At 41.9% G+C, this 12,634-nt stretch overlaps 1 protein-coding gene across 1 annotated transcript in view; it reads right to left on the bottom strand.

The window, feature by feature from the left end:
* The window catches only part of LOC115477560, a 239,357-nt gene that overhangs the window by 106,808 nt on the left and 119,915 nt on the right, over nt 1-12,634 (bottom strand). The window contains exon 4 of the mRNA XM_030214514.1: nt 4,839-5,240. Coding sequence (XP_030070374.1) covers nt 4,839-5,240 — 402 coding nt within the window. The remainder of the gene's footprint in view (nt 1-4,838; nt 5,241-12,634) is intronic.

The raw sequence follows: 12,634 nt of genomic DNA, 5'->3' as shown, positions 1-12,634 counted from the left end.
TTTATTCAGTGGTTACATGTACAGAAAGCACCATTGAATAAATACAAATTTATCTTTGACTCTTATTTTAAAAGCCCTATTTATGATTTTCATGTATAAATACTGGCATTCACATATGTATAGCAAATAAATGTTGAAAACCCCATTTTAGAAAGCTGGGGTATATACATATAAATCTGCAATGGCAAGAAATGATTTGGGCAGGACTAGGGTGGAACGAAAAAATACGTGGGATTTACACCTGCTACCCGGTACAAATAGATCTTCTTAAAAATACTTGTTTTGAGCAGTGATCTACAGGAGGGATTGGGGGAAGCTGTGCCCTTAATCCCCCAGTGTTCCCTCCCCACCCCAAAATTGCTAGTGCCGAATGATTGCTGCCTTTGTACTTAACTGAGAGCATTTAAATATATAGGCTTCCAAAATGGCACACATACATATTTATGTCAGCACTTAACACAACTAGATTCCGAAATACCAACTTACATATGGAAGTGTCGACACTGAAATATGTGTGCTACTGAGTTGCCTCCTTTGAGGGTCCTTTTACCAAGGTGCGCTGAAAAATGGTCTGCGTTGTTGTAGATGCAAATATTGGACACGCGCAGGTCCTTTTTTCAGCCCGCCTGCAAAAAGGCCTCTTTTTTTGGCCGAAAATGGACATGGAGCGAAATAAAAATTGCTGCTGAAAGTTACATAAAGCTAAGTCCTATGAGCATTATATATCTTGCTTACTGGAAGAACTTGATTTAAAAGAAAAAAGTTTTAAGAAAAAGTGCAATATAGATTTTTGAAAAAAATAGATCGCAATATAAAAATAGAAAAACATAAACCCTGACTTGTAACTTTTATCTTATCCTTATGTGTCCTTCTGACTGGCCTTCCCTTATTCTTATTGATTCTGTCTGTTTATCCTGATTTAGATTGTAAGCTCTTTGGAGCAGGGACTGTCTTTCTTCTTCATGTTCAATTGTAAAGCGCTGCGTACGACTGGTAGCGCTATAGAAGTGATTTATAGTAGTAGTAGTAGTAGTAGGGTGGATCGATGGCGATGTGATTAACAACACTAAAATGCTGGAACATGTTTCCTAGAAAGTGTATGTTGTCAGTTAAACTCTGAAGATCCCCGTTCATCACATAATGTTGATTTATGAATGTACTAGCCGTTGAGCCCGTAAAAACGGGCTGGTATTGGGGTTTTCCTTCCCCCTCCCTCCCCGCGAGGTCGCCACCGCTACCGTCCCCCCTCCACCCCCGGAGTTGCCGCCATCCCTCCACCTGGCCTGGGCCTTCTCTCCGCTACTAAACTTACACATTCATTCGCCGGAACGCAGCACGCACATCAGCTGAGCTGCCGTCGGCCCTTCCTTCTCTGCCTGTGTCCCGCCCTCCTGTGATGTAACGTCAGCGAGGGCGGGACACAGGCAGGGAAGGAAGGCCGACGGCAGCTCAGCTGATGTGCATGCTGCGTTCCGGCGAATGGATGTGTTAGTAGCGGAGAGAGGGCCCGGGCCGGGTGGGGGGGAGGAACGGTAGCGGCGATCTCAGGCGGGTGGGCGGGGGGAGCGGCATCAACCTCGGCGGCGCAGTTTTCCTCTCTGTCCCGCCCTCGTCATCACGTATTGACGCGGGGGCGGGACAGAGAGGGAAGTCTCTACTGCGCATTTGCGAGTGAGTCGGTCACTCGCCGTTTATATGTTTGATATTTTGGATTGAAGAGTGATAGCATTGACTATTTATGAAGATTATAAGATACAGTGTTTGAGATATTTCTAAATAGCATGTTGAAAAGAAGGCATGTACTGCAATGTGACCCACATGTACGCATGGTCAAGAGCAGAGTTTAGATGGAACATGGGTAGAGTTATGATTTATGTGTGTTGCTTATAAAATACATGTGTCAGGATATTCTTTAGATGTAAATATTTATGCCGGCTTCTGAGCAAATGTAATGTCCATCTGGCTGATATTTAAAACTATTTAAAAGGTCAAGGCTCCTGGTCAGTTAAATATACTAAAGCCACCTACACATTGAAATTCAGCGTGGGATAGCCGGCTATCTCAGCTGAATATTACCAATTAGAGGCCAGCCTGGTCACTGGCTGTGTCACGCAACAAAACTGGTTAGCACCAATATTCATTGGCTAACCAGCTAAGTTTATTAGCCAGACAGACCCATGTAAATAGCAGGTCTATCTTTGGCCGCTATAACTAAAGCCAGTCAGCCAATGAATATCAATTTAACTGGTTATGTTTTAGCAGCCAATAAAAAACAGAAATTCAATGCCAGTTACCAGATACGGCCCGGGCATTGAATTTCCAGGTTTGCCGCTGACGGGAGCTAGCCAAGCTCCCTCCCGCAGTCTCAATATTGGCCCCCATGGCATCAATGTAAGCACAATTCCTTTGCCCCTAGTATTTTTTTTAGAAAGACACAAAGGCACCTATGTGCCTTTATAAAATAGGATAGTTATGGGCATCTATTTGGCCTTCAAAAATAGGCCACTTGTTGTAAATTTCTCCTTCACATGTATAGTGGAATATATGTATAGCATTAAGGGGGAAATTCTATAAATAGTGCTCAATATTTGGCACCACAAAAAAATCAACGCTGCTTATTTCTGGGATAAGCAGCATAAAATGTATTGAACTTTTTTGGGATCTTGCCAGGTATTTGTGACCTGGATTGGCCACTGTTAGAAACGGGATGCTGGGCTTGATGGACCTTTGGTCTGTCCCAGTGTGTCAATACTTATGTACTTATCTAACAGTATTCTGTAACAGGCATTCTGGGATCAGCACCCTTTAGCATGGAGCACAAGGATTCATGCTAAATTCTGGGCAAGAAGAGATACACCAGCTGAAACCAGATGTAAATCGCAGCATGCAAGCTGGATGTGGATCCCCCAAATTCTATAACACTGCACACATTTTAAGGAAATGACCTGACCCGCCCATGCCCCTCTCATGACCGGTGATGCCCCCTTTGCAGATCCACAGGGAATATTTACGTGCTATTTTATAAATGGAGGTGTGTTTTCACCTTGAACTGCCATTTCTGACCCATTTGATACATTGCATGTGTTAGAAAGCTTTTGTTGCACTGAAAATTCAGCACAGAAGTAGCGCCTCACATTTGACACCATAGAATTTTCCCTAGAGTGCTGAACAATATTTTTAAAAAAACAGTTATATGTGCAGTGCCATGCCAAATGTATAAATGTCTTTTGATTAGCAAGCTTAATATGTGAAAGTCACTTGGTAAAAAACATGAATATCTAACAAAACACTCTTTAAATACATCTGTAGATACCTATCCAGCTTATTTTCGAAGGAAAGGGTGGCCATCTTCTGACACAAATCGGGAGATGGCTGGCCTTCTCCTAAGGCCGGCCAAATCGGTATAATCGAAAGCAGATTTTAGTCGGCTTCAACTGCTTTCCGTCGCAGGGCCGGCCAAAGTTCAAGGGGGCGTGTCGGCAGTGTACCGAAGGCAGGATGGGGGCGTGGTTAAGAGATGGCCGTCCTCGGCCGATAATGGAAAAAAGAATGGCGGCCCTGATGAGCATTTCGCCGACTTTACTTGGTCCCTTTTTGTTCATGACCAAGCCTTGAAAAGGTGCCCGAACTGACCAGATGACCACCGGAGGGAATCGGGGATCACCTCCCCTTGCTCCCCCAGTGATCACCAATCCCCTCCCACACAAAAAAAAAAATTAAAGAACATTTTTTTGCCAGCCTCTATGCCAGCTCAAATGTCATACTCAGCTCCATCACAGCACTATGCTTGTCCCTGGAGCAGTTTTTAGTAGGTACTGCAGTGCACTTCAGGCAGGCGGACCCAGGCCCATCCCCCCTACCTGTTACACTTGTAGTGGTAAATGGAAGCCCTCCAAAACCCACCCGAAACCCACTGTACCCACATCTAGGTGCCCCCCGTTACCCTTTAAGGGCTATGGTAGTGTTGTACAATTGTGTGGAGTGGGTTTGGGGGGGGGGGGTTGGGGGGCTCAGCACACAAGGTAAGGGAGTTATTCACCTGGGATCAATTTGTGAAGTCCACTGCAGTGCCCCCTAGGGTGACCGGTTGGTGTCCTGGCATGTGAGGTGGACCAGTGCACTACAAATGCTGGCTCCTCCCATGACCAAATGGCTTGGATTTGGCCGGTTTTGAGATGGCCGCCATTAGTTTCCATTATCGGCGAAAACCAATGTCGGCCATCTCTAAGGGCGGCCCAAATGTTGAGATTTGGCCGGCGCCGACCATATTATCAAAACGGAAGATGGCCGCCCATCTTGTTTCGATAATACGCTCAGGTAGGCCGCTTTATGGGGCCGTCAGTAGAGATGGGAGCTCTTATAGATGGATGCCCCCATTCGATTATGCCCCTCCACATGACTTTGTTAAATAGGGTTTCAGAACTAACCCTAACAGAATGCAAATTCTCTAGTTTATACCTATCCTGAAGGTGTGTATGACATATGTATTCTATCAAATACATAAGTAGATTGCAACTCTGCCCCAACCTTACCGAAACGATGATCTCAGGAATGCCTACAGACAGATCGTATAAAGATAGGTATAATCTTGCAGTGTACCTATTTTTGTAATGTACGTGTACATCCAAGCAATTTTCTGACCCTTTTCTCATATGTAAAGGATGTGTTGCACACAGAAAAAGCATTATACATTATTTGTGATATTGTATTAAATTAGGAAATGGACAGACTACCCAAGCATTGCAATCTATTTTCTGTTGCCATATGTCATATGCTGTCTCTATTTTTATATTCATAAATAATGTAATAAAACAGATGGAAATAAAATAAGCATATACCTGAACAGACATGTCTTCTGTCAATGAGGAGAGAGGTTTGATTGCCAGTTATGTTGGAAGAAGACTGACTGAGATCTGAATGACTGTCCCCAATTGCACATAATACCGAAGAATTAAGATCCGAAAGCTTATCTGACTTCTTCAGGTCTGGGTCATCTTGTACATTAGGGTCAACACAGACGAGCTCAGGATCTTTAGTGACTTTCTTCTTTTCATCTATCCCAGAGTCATGTGTTGAAAAGGCCATTGTGTCTGTGGTAGATGGAACAGACGTACGACTGGTCTTGGTCACGTCTTCCTCCATGGAAGCTACACTTGGTGCTGGTGATTGAGGTTCGTTATATAAATGCTGTTTGAAGAGGTATGGTTGCAGTATTTGTTTCTGTCTTCCTCTTGAAAATACTGAAAAAGAAGACCAAAATGAGGTTGAATGAATTAACAGTCTTTAAGACCTATTTATTAGCTACAACAATGTGTTTCACTTTGAGCTTTTTGAGATGGAAAAGCATTTAATAAACAAATGATGATAGTGAATGTATACTGGGGAGAAGGGGTAATTTTACAACAAGTACCTCTATAAATATTTCTAAAAATGAGCCTATTTTATGTCTGTTTTACAAAGGCATCATACATCAAGAAAATAAAACAATAGAGCCTCTTATCTGATTGTCGAGAAATTGAAAAGAATTGCAGAACAGCTGTCAAATCTTCCTTCAAAAGCTGCATATCTGCTGGTTCCTCCCTGACCTCACCCCCATAACGCCCCTCTCCTGCCCAGTTTCAAGATGGCCAGCTGGTGCCAATATTCATTGGCTCTTGCCTGCTTAAATCACTTTGAATATTGACCGCATAGTTTTCATAATTTATAAAATACATATAAATAAATATGTGCACAAATTTGCACCTGCCTCAGAATCACCCCGTTATAAAATTATCCAACACATACCGAAATCAATTTTTAATATGCATTAATAAGGAGGGATGTGTATTTGTTTGTCTTTATTTCATTTTGCTTAGTGTGTACTAAAATGTGTAGAACACATTATGGGATCAGTATTAATAGGGGTTTGCAACCTGAAAATTTTCATTTCATATTGTCTCCGATGTCATAACCTGAACTTTCATTTGGTTTGGGGTTTTTTTTTTCCATTACAGGAATGTTAAGAGTGTGCACCATTTGTGAAAAGTGAGTACTTCTGTTTTTGAAAACGTGCACACTGTTTCCCCATGCACTTTGGCTTGTGCGCACTCTTACAATACAATAATACAATACGATATAATAAAAAAATGTATATTCTGCTACATACCATTACTGGATCCATGCGGATTACAATATTAAAAGAAGTTAGGCAACCCTAGGGAAATAACATCATTCTGAAAAACCATCATTACCACTAAAATACCCCGATTCATTCATGTGTGTGTAGATACAACCCAAACAAATGGGTTTTCAGAAGTTTACGAAAACAAAGATGATTACAAGTTAACCTTATATCTAAAGGTAATGAATTCCAGCATTGTGCTGAAATGTTAGCAAAACCCATAAAATGAATGGACTTGAACCTAACTCCTTTTGGTGTGGGAAACTGCAATAAACTCTGGTCTCGCAACCTGATAGATCAATTTGATTTCCCAGAAATTAGGTTATCTACCAGGTAATATGGATCAAGATCATAAAATACCTTATGTATTAAGGTATAAAGGGGCACTTTTACCAAGGCATGTAGACAACCGCGTGCCCTGGGTAGTAATTCTAATTTTTATGCACATCTGATACATGCGACAGGAAATATTTGTTATTTTCTACCACGTGGCACTAACCGGACGGTAATCAGCAGTGTGTGCGCACTGACAATTACCATCCAATTAATGCGCGAGGCCTTACCACTAAGTCAATGGGTGGTGGTAAGGTCTCAGGCCCAAAATGTACGTGCACCAATTTTTATTTTGCCACACGTCCATTTTCGGCAAAAAAAAGACCTTTTTTGAAGGCACACTGAAAAATGGACCTGGGTGCGTCCAATGCACCAGCATAGGCCATTTTTCAGTGGGCCTTAGTAAAATGACCCCATAATTTGAACTGACAGGCCTCCAGTGGAAGCCAATGGTGTCTTTTCAGTAAAGGTGAAACTTGATCAGATCTTCGCTTATTAAAATTCAATTTTTCCACCGCATTTTGTATGACCTGAAGATGCCACATTGATACTTTAGAACTAGGGGGCATGCGATGAAGCTACAAAAGTAGTAAATTTAATACGAATCGGAGAAAATATTTCTTCACTCAACATGTAATTAAACTCTGGAATTCATTGCCAGAGAATGTGGTAAAGGTGATTAGCTTAGCGGGTTTTAAAAAGGGTCTGGACAGCTTCCTAGACCATTATTAAATTGACTTGGGGAAAATCCACTGCTTATTTCTGGGATAAAGGCCCCCTTTTACCGTAGTGCGTAAAAGGCTGTCCATTTTTGGAAAAAAAAAAAGAAATGACCGTGTGGTATGTGAACCACTTACCACATGGCCATTTCAGTGGGTAGCCCTTACCTCCATCCATTGAGATGGTGGTAAGGGCTCCCGTGCTAACCTGGTGATAACCAGGCAGCACTGGTTAAGTTCCGGCGCTATAAAATAGGACATTTTTTATAGCGCCGGAAATGGTACGTGCTAGGGGTGGGAACTACCGCCAGGATCCTGCAGTAGCCTGGCAGTAGTTCCGGACTGGCACGCAGTGGGCTTACCGCTGCTTAGTAAAAGGGCCCCTGAGTGCATCCATGTTAACTGCAACAGTAACAGTAGTGCATGGTAAAGTACAGTACCTCTCCACTCTCGTCTCTCCCTACGCCCCCCCCCCCCCCTCGGGTACTCCGTTCTGTAGATAAATCTCTCTTATCCGTCCCCTTCTCCTCTACTGCTAATTCTAGACTCCGTTCCTTTTGTCTTGCTGCACCCCACGCCTGGAATAGACTTCCCGAGCCCGTACGTCTAGCCCCGTCTCTGGCCGTTTTCAAGTCCAAACTTAAAGCCCACCTCTTTACCACTGCTTTTGACTCCCAACCACTACTCACTTGCCCTGTCCTTTTATCCTCACCTCTTTATTCCCTTCCCCTTAATTATTCTGTCTGTTTATTATTATTATTATTATTATTATTATTATTATTATTATTATTATTATTATTATTTGTAGCATTTGTATCCCACATTTTCCCACCTATTTGCAGGCTCAATGTGGCTTACATTTGCTGTAATGGCGAATGCCATTTCCGGGTAACTGAGTTACATATGGAATTACGTTAAGGTGCATATATACGAGGTGACATACATGGAGCATAACATATATGAAGCAGATCATGGTATATATATACATCGTGTACATATATATAAGGTACAGAAGAATAGATAATGGTATTGTATGAGGTTCCTGAACAATAGGTTGGCTGGTAACATACATTAGGTCATTGTAAATAGATCTTATTCAGTTTAAAGTTTAGGGTGGTATTGCTTGATTGTTAATATCAGGGAGGTTAGTCTTCTGTGTGATAAGAGATCGGTTTTGTATAGATCGTAATAGTGTACAGTGTTATTATTCAGTATCTAAGATGGATGTTTGTTTACCTGTCTTATCTAGATTGTAAGCTCTTTGAGCAGGGACTGTCTTTCTGTGTATGGTGTACAGCGCTGTGTATGCCTTGTAGTGCTATAGAAGTGATAAGTAGTAGTAGTAGTAGTAGTAATGTAAAAGCCTGCCCTTGCAGATCAGGAACGCGGCTGTGCGGGCTTCTGTTTCTGTGAGTCTGACGTCCTGCACGTACGTGCAGGACGTCAGACTCACAGAAACAGAAGCCTGCGTGGTTCTGTTCCTGATCTGCAAGGGCAGGCTTCTAGATGGAATGTTGCTAGTGGAGGAGTAGCCTAGTGGTTAGTGCAGTGGAACATGGGATGTTATTACTATTTGAGATTCTGGAATGTTACTATTACTTGAGATTCTACATGGAATGTTGCTACTATTGGAGATTCTGTTGCTACTATTTGAGATTCTACATGGAATGCTGCTATTCCACTAGCAACATTCCATATTTAGATTGTGAGCTCTTTGAGCAGGGACTGTCTTGTTTGTGTATGGTGTACAGTGCTGCGTATGCCTTGTAGCGCTATAAAAATGATAAATAGTAGTAGTAGTACTAGTAGTACACCAACTGCAATTTGCAGTCCCCGCCCATTCCCACCCATTTGTCATCCTATAACAGTTAGTGTGTGAATTAGTGCACACTAGAGGAGAAGTTAGCAATGTGGGCTACCGTTAAGATGGGTTATTTTTATCACAAGTTGGGCTATTTTAGCACAGGGTCCCATTTTATTCAATGAAACCCTGTGTTAAAATAGCACGCCTTTTGGTAAAATAACCCGTCTTAACCGTAACCCACGTTTATAACTTCCCCCCTTTACTCACGCCACTGAGGTAACGGTTTCCGTGCTGATAGTCACTGCGTGCTAATTCACATGCTAATTGCTTAGCACACTTTAGTAATAGAACATCTTTAATCTTTTAGTTTGGAAATTTAAGTTATCAATTTGTAAGCACCGTACAGGATACTTTTAATTTTAGCCTTTGAATATCTATAGTCGTCAGCTTCCTAGAGCATACAAGAAGGTTTATTCTATCTTGGTTTTGAACACCCATTAAACATAGACTCATCGAAATAGAAGTGTTTGACAAATAAATATTGCTTTCAAAAATTAAATAAAGCGAAAGCTTCAGCATGCAATCAATTTATTTGTACATTGAAAGTGAATAAAGCATTCAGATGTGTGTTGAAAATGAGTTTTTACTAGCTAGCACCTGCGAAACTTTCAGTAAAGCATATCTGACAGTGCTATTCTTACACTAAAATGAAGCACTATGTAAAGCTTTAAAATAATCATCTACGCTTGATTAATTAGGTTTGTAAGTATTGTTTTGGAACTAGACAATATTTCTAAAGATTTCAATAGTTCAAAGTTTGCCCTATGGCTGTCTGGCCAATACATCTTCCAGCACACATAATTTACAAGCATTTTTCTTCCCAATATGTTGTCTTTGGTTGGTGCGACATTGTTTGAGTGCAGGTCTGTTTGGGTCACTGTGGTTTTCTTCACATCACAGCAGTGGTGCTGAGTGAAGCACTTTGACCATACATCTTCCATGTCATCTCCATCAATGGCACATGGATGCTTCCTGGTGACCAATCAGGAATGGTCCAGGATCCTAACAGAGGGGCATATTGGCAAACTGAGCTTCCTTAATGACAGGCATTATTCTTAACAAACAAAAGGGAGGGCCTGAATATTAACATGTGGCCTTGTGTAAAGGTCATCTGTATGGCACATTCATCATATCTCCAAACAGAGGAAAACCACTAGGCAAATTCTGTCAAAAGCTATTATAGCTATAGTTACATTTCTAAGGCTGTCGGATGACATAAAAATGAAAAAGTGTTTTGATTAATGATATATATTTTCATTGTACAAATATCTTTTCATCTCTTGAAAGCCGAAGCAATAACTGTAATAATGGTCTGAAAGACTTAAATTTGCTCTTGCCAGAAGGGATAAGCATCCCTATATAGTGCAATTAAAAGTTAATATGTGATCATTATAGAGAATGAATATTGATTCCAGTAATTAGAGCTTCCAAAAATATCTTGAAAAATAAACAATTGTTTAATATTTGCTTCACTGTTTGCCATAGCAAGTCTGTCTTGGGGTAAAAAGGTTGCATGTGTTTTACTGTATGTTTTTTAAATTGTTAGTGCCCTGCCTTTCCCCAACAATAATTCAACAGCTTAATATTGAAGTTACATTTGTATGCTGTTTACATCAATGAGCAAAATGTCTACATAATACTGAGTGGTATAGAATGGGTAAAAGTGAATCGATTATTTACTCTTTCAAAAAGTACAAAGACTAGGGGACACTCAATGAAGTTACATGGAAATACCTTTAAAATGAACAGGAGGAAATATTTTTTTTCACTCAATGAATAGTTACGCTCTGGAACTCATTGCCAGAGGATGTGGTTGCAACAGTTAGCATACTTGGGTTTAAAAAAGCTTTGTAAAAGTTCCTGGAAGAAAAGTCTATAATCTGCTATTGAGACAGACATGGGGGAAGCTATTGCTTGCCCTGGGATTGGTGGAATAGAATCTTGCTACTCTTTGGAATTCCAGAATTGTGCTACTCTTTGGGATTCTGCCAGGTACTTGTGACCTGGATTGGCCACTGTTGGAAACAGGATACTGGCCTAGATGGATCATCAGTTTCACCCAGTATTTTACCCAGCTAATCTGATATTATGTTCTAAAAGAAATCCTGAAAAATCACCAGAAGAAGAAACTACAGCTAATACAATGTTGAAGAAGTATTGTTATAGGTAGATTATCCCAAATCCTATAAATAGCACCCATAGTTAGGCACACAATTGGGTGCACAGTAATGGAATAGGGCTGGTTACATGCGTAACTTAATCGGCTAATTGGCACTAAATAGACACTTCATTGGCAATAAGTACTAACAGTTGGCCTTAACAAGTGCTAATTGGCACTAATTTGCAGTTAGGCAGGGTAGCTACCATTAATCGCTATTCTATAAGTTGCATGCCCAAAATCTATCATACAGAACTGCAAGGGAGGCATGGACCAGGGAGGAGCATGGGCGGGTTGGGGACATGACAGGCAGTTACACACTCTGGTAAAAGAATACAGTACAGTCTCGATTATCCAACCTTCGCTAATCCGACCATCCAGCATATCCAACAGACTCCCCAGTGATATCATTGTGTTGCCATTAAATTGAAGAGGTTTGCTTCCTGTTTTCCAGCTTCACGCGCTGCAAGGAAGCCATGTTTGATCTGAGACTGTGCTGGTTAGTGTTAATAAACAATACTATATTTTAAATACAGATACCCTATGCCTGCCAGTTCCTTATGCATAAAGTATGCTTTCTGTGCATTTTTAATGGGTTACCATAGTTTCCCATATTATCTGACTTTTCACTTATCCAACAATAGCTTGGTCCCGTTTATGTCGGATAATCAAGACTGTACTATACTAGCATTTATGTGCCTAACTGCCTACAATTAGGCTTGAGCATTTACACCAGCCATTGAGCTCGTGCCTAAAGTTAGGCACATAAATGCAGACCTACGCTCTATTCTATAATGGCTACTGTGCACACAATTGCTGTTATAGAGTCCACGCTTAGCGGACATCATCCCAGCATGTAACTCACTGTCGCGTTCCTCACCTGCTGCGCATCTTGCCCTCTCCTTGACCCTGCCTCCATGAGGGGGAGCATCGACCATGCTGGCTGGGCCGACGCTCAGGCACCTCTCTTCCTCCTGCTTGCTACATCGGCCGTCTTGGCGGCGTGGCGCTCTTACCCTCGCTCTTGCCACCGCTGCAGTTTGGAGCGCTGGCCATTTTGGCAGCACCGGCGCTCCAAGATTAGTGCTTCTCTTCTGGACGCGGGGCCCGGGAACTCGGGCCACACCTCCAATGCCCGGATTGGCCACTCACGTCCTGGCTCCGCCGCCTCCTGCCGGCTGGCCAATCTGTATCTCTCTTGCTTGCTGATTCCAGTCTCCCTGCCGGCTGATGCTTATCTCCCTGATGGTGGGGGCTATTTAAGGAGCAGCTTTCCCCCATCAACTTTGCTTCATTTTCTACTTCGGTAGGTTCGCTTGTGCTATTGTGAGACTTCGTTGTCTACTCGCTCTTCTGTCTACCTCGTTGCTGACCACTGGCTGAGCCTCGACAACTCTCTG

Source organism: Microcaecilia unicolor, chromosome 9 (genome assembly GCF_901765095.1).
Source record: "Microcaecilia unicolor chromosome 9, aMicUni1.1, whole genome shotgun sequence".
NCBI classification, from domain to species: Eukaryota; Metazoa; Chordata; class Amphibia; order Gymnophiona; family Siphonopidae; genus Microcaecilia; species Microcaecilia unicolor.
Note: the sequence above shows the minus strand (reverse complement) of the source record. Positions and strands in the feature narration are given on the sequence as shown.